The sequence below is a fragment of the Melanotaenia boesemani genome, chromosome 12, assembly GCF_017639745.1.
Source record: "Melanotaenia boesemani isolate fMelBoe1 chromosome 12, fMelBoe1.pri, whole genome shotgun sequence".
Lineage (NCBI taxonomy): Eukaryota > Metazoa > Chordata > Actinopteri > Atheriniformes > Melanotaeniidae > Melanotaenia > Melanotaenia boesemani.
Genome location: NC_055693.1, coordinates 9132939 through 9150973, shown reverse-complemented (window position 1 = coordinate 9150973; position 18035 = coordinate 9132939). Strand labels below are relative to the sequence as shown.

General features: G+C 37.1%; 1 protein-coding gene across 1 annotated transcript; it reads right to left on the bottom strand.

Annotated features, from left to right (window-relative positions):
* Nucleotides 1–166: 166 nt before the first annotated feature.
* On the bottom strand, nucleotides 167–14873 carry si:dkey-91i10.3 (cytochrome P450). Its single transcript, XM_042002456.1, has 9 exons — nucleotides 14501–14873; nucleotides 13703–13893; nucleotides 11730–11929; nucleotides 8964–9161; nucleotides 7517–7680; nucleotides 4703–4869; nucleotides 4170–4251; nucleotides 2503–2709; nucleotides 167–1706 (listed from the first exon to the last, which is right to left on the bottom strand). The coding sequence occupies exons 1-9, from the start codon at nucleotides 14750–14752 to the stop codon at nucleotides 1548–1550; spliced, it is 1620 nt and encodes a 539-aa protein (XP_041858390.1). The 5' UTR covers nucleotides 14753–14873; the 3' UTR covers nucleotides 167–1547.
* Nucleotides 14874–18035: the final 3162 nt, after the last annotated feature.

Here is an 18035-nt window from a genome sequence, read left to right as displayed (position 1 = left end):
CTTTAATGCTTTAAAACACAGGACACCAATGTCAACCAACTGAGTTCTGAAAAATTTGGCTTTTTTAAATCAATTAATTAGCTGTTTAGTTAATACAAGCTTATATATGTCTGGATGGACCTGGAACATGCTGCCGTCTAACAAAATGAAAACAAGGAAATCACTGTGAACTTGATATGTCTTCCTTTATTAGATATATCAGGAACAAATTAGACATTGAGTATAAATCTAAATTCAGGAATATTAGAAGCAGGCACATTTTTTATTATTGAATGTCCCTAATATATATCTGTACAACTTATAAACTGATGACATTTAGTTTTAATAATAATAATAATAATAATAATACATTTTATTTATAAAGGCGCCTTTCTCACACTCAAGGTCACCGTACAATAAAAACACAACAATGAATAAATCCAAATAAAATACAAGAAAAACATAAAACAGTGATTGCAACAATGTACATATTATAGTGAGTAAGCCAGTTTAAACAGATGTGTTTTCAGTTTGGATTTGAACAAATGAATAGAATCAGAGTTGCGGAGGTCAGGGGGGAGTGAGTTCCACAGATGAGGAGCAGAGCAGCTGAAAGCTCTACTCCCCATGGTGACAAGGCGAGCGGGGGTGAAGATGAGGTGAATTGCAGAGGAGGATCTGAGGGAACGGACCGGTTTGGCAACACAGAGGAGATCAGAAAAATATGGAGGGGCGAGGTTGTGTATGGCCTTAAAGGTTAAAACAAATCTTTATTAAAAAAACTGATGAAACCTAATAAAATTCTCTCTTTATGTACAAAAAAAAGCAGCAAATGTATTTTTCTTATATATCAACTCATATCATCTGTTAAAAAGTCCAGCTCCTTGTTTGCCTTTAGTTTAACACCAGGTGCTCAGACTGTTTCAGTATGTAATGTGTATGAAATGAGTGAAATAATCATTTTAATTATTAGAACAAAAATCATGAAACCAAAACAGGGAACAAGCCTATTTGAAATAAATCAATTTCTTGCTGAAATGCTGCAGATCGACAGCAATACACCAGTGAAAATAAAGATACACTGAAGTAATTGTGTGTTTTTGAAAGAACAGTCCCCAGTCTCCACAAGAAAAATTAGAAAACAAAACTTCACTGTCCAAATACGTCTGGATTTGATAGCTGAAGATGTGCAGCTTCCTCTTTTAAAGCCAAGAGCAAAAATAACCCTATAAAAACACAAAGTTCTTATCACATTAACATAACAAAAATATCCAAGTGCCATCCAGAGATTAAACATCGAGCCCTATTAAACTTACACCCACAATGCTTTACGCTGCAAGGCTCAAAGAACTTAAAAAAAAAGGAAAAAAAAAAAAAGCTAAAAGTACATTATAGTACTTCCATGAAGAGGCACTTTAACAAAATACACCGTACATCATAACCTGCTAAGGTCAGTTTGAATTTTATGCTTCAGTGTGAGTGCATTCCAGTCAGTGCTCATGGTGTGAACTCTGTATAAACAAGTGCTCGGTGACGGGAGGGAAACGCAGGCTGAATGCTAAAACAGCTCACAAAGAAACTCCTGCAGCTGCTCTCGGCTCCGCCTGCTCAGCTCTCCTGTCCAGGAACTGAAGGTTGATCGGCGTAGAGGGGCAGAGCAGGGTTCTGGTGATCGGCTTCACTGTTGCTCCCGTTGGGTCCGGCCTCACCTCGTAGTGCTTTATCACCTTAAACACAAAGGAAAATCGTTTGTTTAGGCACGCTAATGCAGAAACATCTTATAACAGGCAGCAGCTACCAACTTCTCACTAGGACCACTAATCTGTAACTGTGTGGCTTTTGGCTGAGACGAATTGGACCAATGTCATATGGCAGATAAGTTGTCTGCATATATTTAAATAACAGATGAATAAAAGAAGATTAGACAGAGCTCTGGGAACTGGTTGGACAGTTACGACGAGTCAATACTTCTCACTGAGCAAAAAAAACAACAAAAAAAAACAACAAATTTCCTGGAAGTGAAAATAGAGGTATCTCTATAACTCGTTCAGTCCACAAGGTTTAAACTTTTGCAATATGTGAGCAAAATAATTGTTTACTTTCTAAAAAATAAGTTAACATGACATAAACTGGCTTGGATTAAAAGAGTATAACGTCTGCTAGTTGGCATGTAAATCAAATCTAATCTTTAAGAGAAGATAAAAAACTGAAATTCATGCTTTTGTGTGGGAGTTTTGTCCCGAGCATGACTCCATTAAAGCTTGATAAAGAGGGAAAAGCTAAGTCGAGATTGAAAAAGTTATTTATATTGTGAAGTTAAAGTTACAGTTGCCATGGTTTCAAATCATACATACCGGTAAGTGAAACAAGAGCAACTGGAGCCAATATACCAGAGAAAAAGATAAATAGATAGATTGATACATTAAAAGTGAAGGAAGTCACTCTGACCTTCTCTGCATCACAGATTATCACACAAACATGAATTTAAAGAATGAACAGCTAGTTAATCGCAGATCTTCTTACCCTAGACAGGAGGAGATACATCTCAAGTTCGGCCACACGCCGACCTAAACATGCTCGGATCCCGAAACCAAACGGCACCGACCCAAACGGGTGCTGCTTGAACTTATCCTCCCCTCCTCTGAGCCAGCGCTGAGGCAGGAAGGTGTGCGGGTCGGGGAAAATGTTCTCATCATAGGACACAGCGTAGTGGCACAGGTGGAACAGTGTCTGAGAGAGAAACACCACTTTTACTACTTTACCCGAGTCTTCACTGTTAGTGGATCTACTTTTTATCCCATATGATATTCTTATATTGTGCCTTCTGTTAAAGGATTCAACAAAAGTGAGTTCAAGTCTGTGCAATAAATCCTAAATGTTAAACTGACTGAACCATCAGCAGTTGACAAGTAGAATATTTATCTTTCACCAATCATAAGCAAACATTTTAAAATAGCTTTATTTACAGTACAGGCCCAGAAATAGACAACCAGCGCAGCAATTGTTAAAACATCTGAGAATTCCCTGGAAAACACCATAAATCGTGTGATCATTGAAAGAAAACTGAGTACACATGTCATTCCTCTAAGTGATCAATGAGCAAAAAAAAGCTCACAGTTTTTGATTCAATGGGATCTCTGGATGGTTTCACATAAAAAAATGACGTAGTCAGGAATGAAAAATCTTCTTGTGAAGCTTGATTATAAATGTTAAAAAACACAGGAGAGTTGGGATGAACTAATCAAGGTAAATACAGTAGAGTAGGTCAACTTAGAGCTGTTTCAGACAACGCTCTACTTGCTCTGTAAATCAAAGTTTCCGGTGAGATCCGATTGTATTAAGGAAATTGCAATAAAACAACATCTAAAAATCTTTGCTATGGCACAAAACTGCAGATTAAACGTTGCAAAAAAAAAAAAATCATTATCAGTACCGCTTTACGGGTCGCGGGTCAGCTGGAGCCTATCCCAGCATTTTAGCAGGAGAGAGGCAGGGTACACCCTGGACTGGTCACCAGTCCATCACAGGGCCAACACAGAACGAGACAAACAACCATTCACACATACACTCACTCCTAGGGAGAATTTAGAGTGACCAATGAACCTAACATGAATGTCTTTGAACGGTGGGAGGAAGCCGGAGTACCCGTAGAGAACACACGCATACACAGGGAGAACATGCAAACTCCACACAGTAAGGCCACCGCCACCCAGGTGCAAACCTCCCCCCCCAGCCAAGGCTTGCTTTTTCACCCATTCACATACACAAAGTGATGGCGGAAGATGCCATGCAAGAGCAATTTTGTCTTGCTCAGGGACACCTCGACATGGCCGAGGATTGAACCGGCAATCCTCAGCATACAAGACGACCACTCTACCCACTGAGCCACGCCGGCCAAATAAATGAATGTATAAAAAAAATATTAAATCAATCAATCAATCAATCAAATTGAGTGCTGATAAATGTCAGAAGTCATGATAAATGTATTATTATGTAGTGTTTATTAAATGATGTTCCTGCAGTGAAAGATTGAGTTAATTATCAAAAAGGAAGATAGAAAATCAGGACACCTGAATCTCAATAATAAAAGCTGTTTTGACTTTTTAATGTAAAAGTTTAGTTTTCATGTCTCTTATCTAAAAGCATTTAAATGCAGGTTAAGGGCAGGGACTATTTGACTTACGTCTCACCTTTTTTGGGAACAGATGATCTCCGACAATAATCTCACTTTCAACGGAGACGCGAGCGTTTCCTGGCACCACTGGATACAGCCTGGTGATCGAAAAAAGCACAGCATCTCAGTTGTCATCTATTTATTCAGTAAAAGCCAACTTCTAACCAGTAGATTTTCTTCAGTTTGCAAACGAATGTATGCTTTCAGATTTATAAATCATTTTACTGACTAGCTTGTCTTCTGTACAAAACTGGATGGCAAAGTTGGGCTTCAGATTAACCGTAGCCATGTATGTTGGAACATTTTTAACCAGGACATGCAGCTGCTGTGAAATGTCTCGTACTTGGTTTGACTTTTCTAGAAGAAGCTGAGCTTGTTGACTGCTTTCAGAGACTGCTACCCAGACAGTGAACAGAAATATTTGCCCATCATCGTAGATTTTTTCCTGCTAAACTGAAGTCCACATTTTGTTGATTTGATTCTAGTTTGAACAATCATCTGGTGTTTGGGTCACGTCCTACTGATAGACAAATACATGCAATACAATACCGTAGTGTTTCCCTGATGATGGCTTTCAGGTACGGCATCTGAGCAATGTCACTGCTGGTTGGCACCTTGTCTCCGGGACAAACACTGATCACTTCCTGGTACAGCTGTTCTTGGATCTCTGGCTCCTTTGCCAAGTGGTAAAGAGACCATGAGATAGTGTTGGAAGTCTGCAAAAGTGAGGAAGAAAAATGACTGATGGGTGGGTTAGCTCTAAATCACTTGGTTAAATGAGGGAATTGTGCCATAAAAAGAGCCAGTAGAAATATTACTTTGTTAAAGGAAACACCTCTACATTCGCTGAATTTAGACTTAATTTATTATTATAAAATTTCTTAGATGTTTTTTCTGCTAAGAATGATCTTGGGACTGCACAGAATTAAGAAAATGGTTGACAAATAAACAGAGATAATATTTTTGTATTTTTTCTTGCCACCAGTGAAGAAAAAATCAAAAAATGGGATAAATCTGAGTATTCAGCTGACCTCTAGATTCAGCACATAATGAGTCTGAACCTAGACCTGATCAACTGCAGCAACCCCTGATCACAGACTACCCCACAGGCTTGTACAGTAGGCACTAGGCATGATGGCTGCATGTCTTCATCTGCCTCTCTTCTTACCCCGATGCTCCCATCACTCTGGACTCATCAGACCACATGATCCTACTTCCATTGTTCCAGAGTCCAGTCTTTATGCTTCCTAGCAAACAGTCCAGTCAGCCTCACTGATTAATGGTTTTCTTATGGCTATATAGCTGTTTAGTCCCAATCCCTTAAGTTTTCGTCACCTTGTGTGTGTGTGTGGAAATGATCTTATTTTCACTATTAAACACCCTGAGTTCTACTGGTGTTTTCTTCAGTCTGATTTCACCAAATGTTTAAATGATCCTTTCACCATTATTCAGGTGTTTTTCAAACCACATTTCTTCCTCGAAGACGATGGTTCCATTTGTTAATAATGTGTTGGACAGTTCTTAACCCATTTTTAGTATTTTCTCCTTGTCTTGTTTTCTCAAGTTGATTCATGCCACTGACTTGACTTTTTAAACAAACTAACAGCTTTTCCACGACCTCAGAAGGTTTTTTTCCACATGGTTGTTTAGGAAATGAGAAGCTACTCATTGCATCAGTTGGGGTTAAATAACTTGATGCCAGCTGAAAGATAATGTCCCGTGCAGTAATGATCCAATCAGAGACTCGTACCTATTTGCTTAGTTAAATCCAGGTGGTGACTTTTCTTTGTTTGGCCAGGCAGTGTAATTGTTTCAGTCAGATTATATAATTTTACAGTCCACATTATCACAGGAAACAAAAAAAAATGCTCAAAACTCTTAATGAAAAAAGGAGCAGATACTATAGATATAATATTTAAAAAAAAAAGAAATTATATTAAAAAAATCAAAAGATCAAATCTGCAGAAAGATCCTTGTGAAACAACTTTAAAGCATGTGGTGGGGCCTGCCGGTAATTTTGTAAATAACAGTTGATTGTCATACTATTTAAGTCTCTTTTTTACCAGGACTCATTAGTATTATAGTGATACTTGTCTGAATTAAAATATTACAGCAAGGCAAAGCACAAAAAATGAAATATTACTGAAAAAAATACTTTTATAAGCAGCTAAATTGGAGTGACATTAAAACAACTTTCGATAAAGCAAAACTTAGTTGACTGGAAAGTCCGGTGAAATACTGAAATGAGATGTTGAATTTGTTAATCCAAATCTAAACGAAATTAAGGAAACATATTTTATAAAACCAGTAACAAAAACTAATAGTTTCACAAGTATCAGCCTGATGAGTCTATATACAGTATATTATGAAAATATTATATTACATTTATAGTCTTTTTGTAGGGGAGCAAATTTGATTTATGAGTCCAGGAAATATTTAATTACATATTTGTAGGTAGCCACATGAATTTAATGACAGGTATTATTGCCTTATGAATGGGTTTATTGTGTTGCATATTGTGTTCTATTTATTTTTATTTATCTTAACGTGAGCTGCTACCTCAGTGCTGCTGTACCCTGTGCAATGGCAAGAAGTGGATTCTGATTCTTAGGAACTAACCAGTGAAAAGCTCTACTATGAACAGAAGTTAAATCAAATACTTTGTCATCACACGAGGTTTACTGTTTACTCTTTGCCCAGCAACATGTGGGCCTTATCGAACTCTTTTCTCACGTTTAAATGAATGCAAAGCTGCAATCGTCCATGACTACTGTATATGCAGGACTTGCAGGACAGCTTGGCCCCTGCTCCATAAATCTGTCAGCAGATGTGTTTTATTAACACAAGCTGCCCAAATGTTGCTGAATGGAGCTGTAAATCAGATAAATAACCTAATTTTCCATTTGATTAACAACAGTTAAAGCACATTAAAACAAACCCACGCCTCTGCACATCTCAGCACAATCCCTTTCCTCTTTCTATTTACCGAACACCTTCAGTCACAGAGTGACGGATGCATGGAAAGGTTGGGAGGGTCAGTTGAGTGTTATAATACAAATTATGTTTCTTTTTTTAAGTTTACATTTTACAGGTAGAATTCTTTTGTTTACATTTAAATTAATTTAGCTGCTGAACTCGAGTTCAAAATAAACTATGTGACAATAAAAAATGACAGATATATTGCAAATACAGTATAATACATCTGCCCAGCAGTGTGTTTCACCACATACTGAATAATTTGATTGCCTGGAGGAAGATGAAGACAAACAGAAAATGGCATGAAAAAAAAGAGTAAAAAAAGCAGATTCTTGAAGGGAAGATCTGGACAAAGTGTGGCGAATACTGACAGCCATGAGTACTCACTGTGTCGACTCCTGCCAGTAGGAGTTCAGTGATGCTGCCTAGAATCTCTGTAGTTGTCATCTGGTCACTTAGGAGCAGATGTGTAAGGTAAGCGCCCTCCACGTTCTTATCCAGGTCCACTTTTTCCTGGATTTCCTCCACTTTCTTCTTTACCAAATCTTCAGCTAAGGCATACAGAAGAATATTGATCAAATTACTGTAATTCTCAGGAGACAGAGTAGAAATTCTAATCCACTAGATGGCAACAAAGAGACCCTGTGAGAGGATCCTGGTCAGAAACTGATTTGTGTTAAAAGTCAGTAGGACCTGGAGGATGGACTTTGTCTTTTCAGAGAGTCACTGGAGTCTGTTAACCTTGAAATGATTTGATAATGCAACCTGAAAATGGCCATGAAGCATAAACTCTAGTAAACTTGCTGGGCAGCTAATCTGTAAAAGATAGTGTGAGATAAAAGCACTAACTCATAATTATTATGCAGTATTAGTATGGATACCTATCCAAAGAAAGTGGCCAAGATATTTTAACATTTTTAAAATTTAATTTAATTTAATTTAATTTAATTTAATTTAATTTAATTTAATTTCTGTCAATTACATTGTAGTATCTGTGAGTCTTAAAACTGGATTTATATATATATATATATATATATACATGTATATATATATATATATATATATATATATATATATATATATATATATATATATATATATATGAATAATAATAATAATAACTTTGCTAGCTTTTTTGCAAATGTTTGCAAGGTTTTTATTTGTAAAACTGCCCATAATATATTTACTTAATTTTTTTTTTTTTTATGTATCCATGTTTTATTTTATTTCATCAAACTTAAAACCTGGTTAAATTTTGTGGGTAATATTTCTTAGAATATAGAGCAGATTATTTTCAAAAGTCTCATGTCTTTAGCAAAGTGACTTTTGATGGGTATTTTTCTATCATAAAATAAGACACAAAGAACTCAGAGTGAGGTCAGCTTCATCGCTATGGGGAGAGACAGTGGTTCAGCACTCAGAGAGTGTCTGATGTCAACTCCGAAGTCTCAACTCCCACGTAGCTTCTTTATTAAGCAGATTACGTAATTTACATGAACCAGTAGCAAGTCGGTCCAAAAAACGAAAAAACACAGCATTCTTTACACCATGGCTCTTATCGCAAAGAGAAGTGACAGCCACATCCTGTTTTCGGCATAACAGGTAAGACTGCAAGTCATTATTCAAGTTTAAAGGAGGAACTTTAAGATGTCAACTTCTGCTTACTTTAAAAACTTTACCTTTCATAAACAGAATAACATGAAAAACTATTTATTAAAATCTTTACTGATTATGATAAACACTGGATTCTACATATTGATTAGCAGACTTCTATTTGTTAAAAAAATCACCTGAAACAGCCTGTTGTTCACGAGTTAAATTTAATGTTGCTCACCAACTTTGAAGAGATGATCCCAGGTTGAAACAAACTGTTTCCAGAAAGGCAGGTAAGGCCAGAGGGACTTGGGGAAGAGGACGATGATGGGAGAGAGCCGGAACATTTCCCCAACGGAGAAGATGAACTTTTCGGTTTCCTCAGGCACCACTTCATTCATGCAGCCCATACGAGTCTCAAACAACACTGAGCAGATCCCTGCACATAAAAATAAGATTATTTACACCAGTGGTACCCAACCTGAGGTCTGGGAGCCCCCAAGTGGGTCCTCCAAAGAACACAAGGGGTCCCCGAGGCTTTGAACATTCAGAACCCCTGTGATTAATGTCCACACATTGTCCCTATTTTAAGAAGAAAAAAAGTAAGGCTATATGTTGTTAATTTATCTTTGGCCTTATCAAATGACAGGACTCAGCCAGAATACATTATTTATGGTGAGAATCTTACTTTCGGAATCACAAAAACCAAGTATGGTTTCAGCACAGGGTGGGGCAGGGGGTCCATGGCTTTTTAGTATTTGCAGACAAGGGGTCCCCAAGGAAACTAGGTTGGGAATAACTGATTTACACCACAACTGCTCCAATTCTAACCATAACTTGTTCTAGAAAATACCTTAAATCCGACTTCCCTCAGTTGGCACAGTTAGCACCCTGTAGAGCTGTGGACACCGAAACATTACACTCACAAGTGATAACTAAAACACTGTCTTCCAAACCTCTGGTTATTCAGCTGCTATTCTGATTTCACTCTAAAGACATTGATGACCATCTCATTCCCAACTCTTGGTCATTCATCTACTAGTATAGCCTAGAATGTTTTTTATTGGTTTCATACCACCAGCTTTCAGAACAGGCTACTGAAACCAAAGGCAATGCGTGTTCCATTAGTGATGTCTGGGTGTGAATCCAACAATACATCCTGTTTTTAAATGTGCAGGATAGTGGTTAATAAAAGTGCAATAAATGCAGAAAATCTTCTGAGTCAGTTTTTAGTTTGTCCATTCTGGCCTAATGTAGAACAGCTGTGCTGTAATTTTTCTTGGAGGAGGACCTGTACCAACTGGTGACTCATTGTAAAATAATAAAAATGACAATACCTGTTTTTACATTATTCCTTATTTAAGACAGACTTATCCAGTCCAATTTTATTTATACAGCACATTTACTTATGAAAATTACACTATGTTTAAAGTATGGCTGCACTATGAGGCAATAATTACCTTAAATCAGTGAACTACTGTTATGTAGTTAAGCTCCACATCAAACTGGAGCGAAAAAAGCACATGTTTTTGAACAAGGTTTTTGAATGCATTTTTTGTCAACAACCAGCTGCATTAGTAAGAACAGTTTGAAGAAGAGCAAGCTAGCCTGGTTGTATTTGGTACTTAAACCTCTATAAAAGTCAAGAACAGTTCATTTGCAGATTATTTTGGAAAATTACTGAATAAACAAGATTACATGTGTGCAATATGGTAGAATAAAACTGGATGGCTTACTTCTTGGACAATGAAGGAAACACTAAGAAATAGGCTAAGCTTAGTCTGCCATAAAGGCTTGACAGCAAACTGAAGGTTCACGACAAAGTGAAAACCATTCATAAGCCTCACAAATAAAAAGACAGCTTAGACTTTGCAAAAAAAACAAAAAAACATGCAACATGCAAAGCAACACTGAGGTGGTGGCATGGGCTGAGGTACAGTTATGCTGTCTGCTCAGGTTCAGTCCAAAACACCAAAGCTGATATGACAGTCCTCTACAGATAGACAATAATCCTGATTACACTTTAAGATTTTCAAGGTAAATAAAATACAATATCCCGAAATCTTCAACTCAGTCAGCTCATATCAAGTTGATTTAGCAGCTCCTGACATAAACATGAAAGCAAAAAGAACCTCAAACAACTGATGACAGCTGCAGTGAGTTAAGGCACCACAGTAATGAAAATACAACTGTCAGCTCAAATCAGGGGTTTAGTCCTCAGACTGTCATTACATTGCAAATAATTCTTGACGCAGCATAAAAGACAAACCTGTTATCTTTGGGTTATGATTCGCATTTAAAACCATGAAAATGGGAGTTTAACATATTAAACAGCTGTTATCCCTAAACTCCACACTATTAGCCCCTACTTATAAAAAAAACTCTAACTTGAATATTTTTTGATAAAAGCTGAAAGATTAAAACTTTTAAATATAAAGTTTTTCCAGGGCCTTGTCTCAGGAGAGAAAAAGGGTCATTGATCAAGCCTACAGGTAATCTCACAGTATCTAATCAGCTGTGAAGGCCAAAACATTTGGCAACCGTGACAACATTTACAGCCAAAATGACAACACACTCTAGACTACTGCTTTACAAAGTACAGTCACAAAAAGAGTCAAGGACAAGCGCAACAAGTATGACAGGTCTTCTGTTTGTCTTCTTCTCTGACTGTATTTTACATACAATACGTGATATAATACAGAACATGCAGACATGCAGTCACATTGCACCTTGTATCCACAGTATGCTGTTAAACTTTTGCTTTTTTTGTTGTTTTCTTAACCAAAATTCAAGGAATACAAATACATAAATATATTTTTTGATGATTAGCAGTAATAAAAAATAACACAAAACACATAGTTGAATTATAATTTTTATCCTCATTAAACAAACGATTAATAACTTGATAATATCAGTACGTTCCTATAGTTATCATGATGTACTGAAAGAAAAAAAGTTTCTAAAGCTAATTAAGTGGAATCATGTTGTTTATTTGTTCGCTGATTACCTTCAAAAGCAAATTTGTAGAGTTCTCCAGTCAGGTCATTGACCATAACTCCCTGTCCACTGGTGCCCCTCAGCCAGGCCACTCTGTCGATGAAGTCCGTCACCACCTCATTGATGGTGTTCGAGTAGGAGGAAACGTGTTTGGGCTTCAGCATCCGAGGATTCAAGATGCTGCGGATCTGCTGCCACTTGGCTCCCATCCTGAAAACCGGAATAATGTGAAGAAATGACCTTCCAGACGTAAACATTGCATTCTTTTAAGCTCAACCCCAGCTGTGAATGACTGGAGAAGCACTCCAGACATAATTATTGATCTGAGTTAATCTCTTGTACTTTACAATTCTGAGTTTAGACCACTGAGAAAACAGAGACTTCAAGTGTTATAAACTCAGGTTGATACAATGAATGAATTCATTAAACTTTATTGTCATTGCAGCAGTTGAAAAAATTTTTCACCTGACTTACTTGTCTTCATATGGTTTTGGTCTGGATCAAGCATTTTCTGTTAAACTTGCTATCCTTCAAATGATCATTTAAAATAGTTCAAATTTCTTTACTTTGTATCCTGAAAAGATGTTCTTTATTTGTCTTTGCCAAAAATTAGCAGTGAAATAGTCCTAATAAAAATTATTTGTGTATTTAAAAAATAAATTCACCTCTCTGTGTCTATGCCACAGAGCTTCACTGATTTTGAGAAAATATAAACAAAAAATTAGGAACTATCTCCAATAATGTGCCATTTTATATATCACATTATTATGGCTATGTTTGCTAAAACCTACAGTAGCCAGTTGTTGAAAATTACTGGAACTTTTTAACAAATAAATATATATATTTGAGTTTATTTAAGTGTTCCTTATTAGGACTCAAAGGGCCTTTTACAGGAAAGAATGTTCTGGTTTCTTGAATGGGATTTTATGACAACAAGACAGGTACGTTTCTTTTTGTTTGTTTTTTCTAAGTAATGTGCAAAATGCAATTTCTGGAGTATATTAAAACTCACCTGAAGGAGAGTTTTCTGACTCCATCTCTCAGTGTACCAGCATGTCTGACACATGCAAGTGCTGCTTTGGGGTTAAATACATGCAGAAATGATCCACTTGTTGCTTCCACAACAAGTCTGACACGGCTGAATGAATACCAGCACACGAAGGCTGCAATTTTTCAGTCAAAGAAAACCTACTGTTTTCTTTTCTGGCATGCCTAAAGACTTACGAAGCTGCTGATGTTATCGTCAGTATGCCAATATGGGACACACACAAACACACATATAAACAGAAATGAGGAGCAGGTCCAGACATAACCCTTGTCAACCAGCCTTTTGTTTATGAACTGTATGCTCTAGCAATGCCCTGCAGGCATAAGTACATAACATCTTGAAAATATAAAGGTTGGATTGTTAAAGAAATACTTAATTTTGTTATTTATATTGCATATTATGATACTAGTTAGTGTTGCAAAGGCAGTTGCACAATTCTTTAATGTTTTCTCAAGGCTGCAGCAGTCTATTTTCCACAATGGTGGAGTGAAATGGGTTAATTAGATTTCTAGGTCTTCTTAAAGTGTCTCTTGGAGCATTACATTCCTTGCTGAGATTATGTAATGCATTAATTTATATTTTAGACTCACATTTTTTCATAAAATGTTGAATTATCCTTGCTCTCAGTTGGTTCCACACCTATTTTCCTGGGCTCATGTCACGTTGACTTTATTTGTATATCTGATCTGATATGTATATATTTGTTTATCTGATATCAAACATCATCAATTCATGCTATTTTGTCAGCAAAAGTGCTCAGTATTCTGAATTCCACTTTGGTTGTGATGGACTGATTAAATGAATAATAGAATAGTTTGAAGAAACTTCCTCATGTGAATACAGAATGCAAAACTTGCCTGAAAGAAGAATGTAGTACAGATTCTGGACACTGAAAATCTATGTAAAGCTGGGGCATCTGTGAGTATTTCACTCACTCTGTCAAAGGTCCATGGGCCTGGTTCCTCAGCTCTCTGTAGCCCCTCCAATGAGGCATGTCGGTTCGGACCGGGTGTCTCCCCTCTTGCCTGAGAACCTGCTCTACTAGCTCTGCACTAGCCACGTTCACCACAACCAGAGGGCCGTATTTAGACTTCCAGAGGGGCCCATAGATCTTCTTGTGCTCAATCTGTGGACAAATAGGCTAATGTGAGTTCAATGGTTATTACTTGAGTTATAACTGTGGATGTTCAATATGTTCATATGGAGAAAATTGTTGCCTTCTGAAAACAGGAAATAAGGATGATGAATTCAGTCAAAAGTTATGAAGGAAAAAAAAACTCTATAATGAGTGGGTGTCCTCTTTAATACTAATAATAGCAGGGCCCTTTTTAGAAACACTTACTCATGTTTCACTAAGTGTGTTAAAAAATGTTCAAGTTTCACTTTGCACTGATAAGTATTTTGTTTAGAATATTTATTGGCGTTGTTAATACCTTTATGTCTCGTGCATTTTAACTGTAAAGCCTCATCTAAAGACATTAAATAAGCTAGTTTCAGTTTAATCAGGGTTATCTTGTCATGGAATAAGAAAGATCAGATGCACTGCATATACACCACAATCTAGACATATTCTGGGTAAACAGACACTTATTGACCATTATCAGCTTTCAGGGTCAGAGAAAAATGAGTGCAGAGCTCTGCAGGATATCTGGTTTACTACAGTTCAAACCTAAACACTACTGATTTTCCGTCGTCCGGTCGAAAATATCTCTATTCCTTCCGCTGCAACTTACTTGCATTTGCTGCGTCGTTTTGAAATGCCCTTTAACAAAAAGCCAGTATAAGGTAGTCATGAAACTCGGTCCACCTAAATCATCCATAGTTTTCTGTTTGTTGACACCCATCACAGTGCTGGTGGAGGATGTCCGTCGACGCTGGATGTCCCCATGGTGCGCTGCACCCAGGACCGCGGTTGCTTTCCCGATCCCTTTATGTTGCTGACGGTTCACCCACAGTCCGAAGTTTACCAGAGATTTCGTCAACATCTTTACCGTAAAACGAGTCTGTTTTTGGCGGCGCTACAAGTCCACACCAGCGTTTCTGTCCCGCTCCGTGTCTGTGTGTCGGCTGGAAATAATGGCTTCTTCTTTGCACAGCACATCTGAGCCAACTCTGGACTTTGATACTGTTATAACTAGTTAAGCCCACAGAGAGTCGTCTATTGTTAAAAAAAATTTCAAACTAAAATAGCCCTGCTGATTACTAGAAAAAATAAATAAAAAAAATAGCCTACATGAATTTCAAATAAATGCCAATTCATAGTTGCATCAGGTACACAAGAACAATATTTCCTATTCGGTCTTACAGTTTCTCAACCTGGTATGTTGTGCTGTTAGTCTGGCAACAAGAATCAACTTCCGACATTTATATATATATTATATTATTATATATTATATTAGTTTTCAGATAGGATTAAAGATAGAGGCGATGCTAATCAAATGTACTTTATTAACTGACCATCATTAGTGTGAGCACCTCTTTAAAATGAGATATTTTGGCACTTTGCTTCCGGGATATTTAAGACAGAAGTCAGTCTTCCCATGATCAGACGTCCCAGCAAGTTCACCCCAAGGTCAGGCCTTGCAATGCTCAGAGGAAATAAAAAGAAAATAATGAAAAACCTTTCAGGCCTCAGCATGTTAAATGTTAAAGTTCATGAAAGTCCATGTTGTAAACAACCAAACAAGCATGGCTTGTCTGAGAGGATGGCTGGAGAAGGTCTCTTCACTAATAAAGAAATGGCAAAACGGCAACTTGAAAAGTTGCATTTGAAAAGCTGCAAGGCTTAACAGCAGTCTTATTTGGACAGACAAGACCTGAAATGATGTTTGGCCACCAGAGAAAGTGCCAGACCACAAAAACAAAAAGAAGCGAAATAAAAGTTTATGGTCAGTTTTTGTGGCATATAATTAAATTGTAGTGCTGTTTTATAACCAGGAATAGCTACTGTATAAATTAATTTTATTTAAAAAATGTCATCCATGAATCATCTTTCTTCAATAATGTTCTCATCTCTTTATTATAAACAACTTTAGGAGTGTAGGTATTTTTCTGCAATTTGGACACAAGTGTGCAGTGTAAAGTACAATATTTTCCCCCAAACATCTTGACTCCATCTGTAGACTGAACATGTGCTGTCATTGCTTTTGTAATAAAATGACCATGACATTTAATGTTGTCACATACAAAGATATTAATTTTTTTTCTCCTGAGCCTGCAACCGTATCTTTATTTCTCTACATGACTGACTGAATTGTAGCCAAACTGAGCAACACATCCACTGAGGGAGACAGAAAATGTGCCACCCTAAGCTTTGCAAATGGACCTTAAGCTCAAAATTTATTTTCATAAACCATGTCTCTTTCACTCCACCTATCTGGATTCACAATAATAATAATAGAAAATTAGAATGTTATTCCAGTCAAACAAGCTTGTATTGATTTCCATGGACCCATGATGAAGAGCCAACAGGTTGGTTTAGAAGAGACCAGTTGTTTGAATGCAATGAACAAAATTCAATTCTCTAAACAAGTTAAAGAAACAGAAACTCTGTCAAGATTGGCACAGAGTATTAGCTGTAATGTTAAGTGACACATTGTTGACTAACCAACCCCACCCAACTGAAAAACATTTTTAACTGAACATTCACATGTCACATGGTTGCATTTTTTCATCTTAAAGTATGTGAAGGTGGAGCAGGTGCAGCCTGGTTTGTACTGGTAGAGGCACATCCTATACAACAAATTGTCACAAGTTTAAACTTGGTAATGTTTCTCCCGTGGAGGTTATTTACATACATACACTGGACATGAAAAAAAAGTGTACACTTGTTAAATTGCCAAGTTTTTCTGAAATGAGACGACATTAAATTCTTGTTAAACACGATGTCTGCTGGAACGCTAAAGAGAAATTTCAAAGTTACACCAGAAGTACATTTAAATCAACAATAGAACGGCTTCACTAGAAGAAATAAAAATAAATTCAATAGAAAATATGAAGAGGGCTTTGCACGAGAGCAATCTGACAGGTTTGGAGCGCCTTTTTCCAAAGAAGAGAGGTGAAATATCGCCAAGTTATGCTGGGCTCACACCAAACGATTGTCACGGTCGCAGACTAAAAACGGAAGTCTTTAGGAAATCTTAGGAGTTTTACTGGAGTCACAGCGCCCCGTCATCTCGGTCGTTAGGTTTAAGCTGGTAATCTGCGCTGTTTAATGTCAATCTTTCCCTAGTCTTGGATCTGCAACAATATCAAACATGTTAGATATTATCGCAAGTCGCAGTGAGCATGATCAACAACCAATAGATGAGCTCTGACAAAAGCAGAAACAGGAATCCTGACGGAACACCGACAAAAAAGGACGGAAAAAAAAGACAAACAAGAAGCGGTGATGAAACGTTGTCGGTGGACCGTCCAGAAAAAGGAGCGGACGGTTATTAAGAAGTAAACGTCTGCTGTGGATCATTTGTGTTACAGTATCATGATCTAACAAATGAGAAAAGAATAGAAACTCATTCATCCCTCCAGATTCTGATGAGTCGGTGTAACACCTGGTGGAGATGCAAAGGCACACTTAATAATGATGATGTGTAATTCCCTCCTGGAGGGAAATTCTCCCCTTGTTTGCTTTGCTGTGGGCAGATCAGCCCTGTTCCATATCAACTGTCCAACATATCACAAAAAATGCTAAAAGAATCTAGTTGTAGTCTTGTAAATAGTGATTCACAGTCTTTGTCAAATGTCAGTCTGAGACTAGGCTGAGACTTAAAACTCTAAACATTTGTCTTTAGATGTGAGCTGTTAGTTTTCTACAGTCTTTTGCAAATCTTTTAAAAGTCTTCCGGTGTAAGTCCAGCATTAATTGTGCCATGCTGAACAAAGTATGTTTAAAAAGTGTGCACAATCACACAACCAGCTTATTTTTTCCCCAGATCCAGTTTGTTTTCATTTAAAATGTACAGGTCATAGGTCACAACAAAGGTAGGAAAAGTTTTGAATTTATTCATTGTGGTCTCATATTTGAATAACCAGACAAGGGTAGGCACATATTTTTTACATCCACTGTGTCCATTATGTTCACATGCACCTTTTATCCCCTTTAAGAGCTATAAAACATTTTAACCTGCTGTAACCACACCAACAATCTGGGTCACTACACCACCATGATGGGAAGATCCTTTAAAGAAATGTCTGGTAAACATCTTCCCCCAATGATGACAGCTTGTGGATAGTATTATTTATGTTCATATGCTGAAATATTTAAGTTGT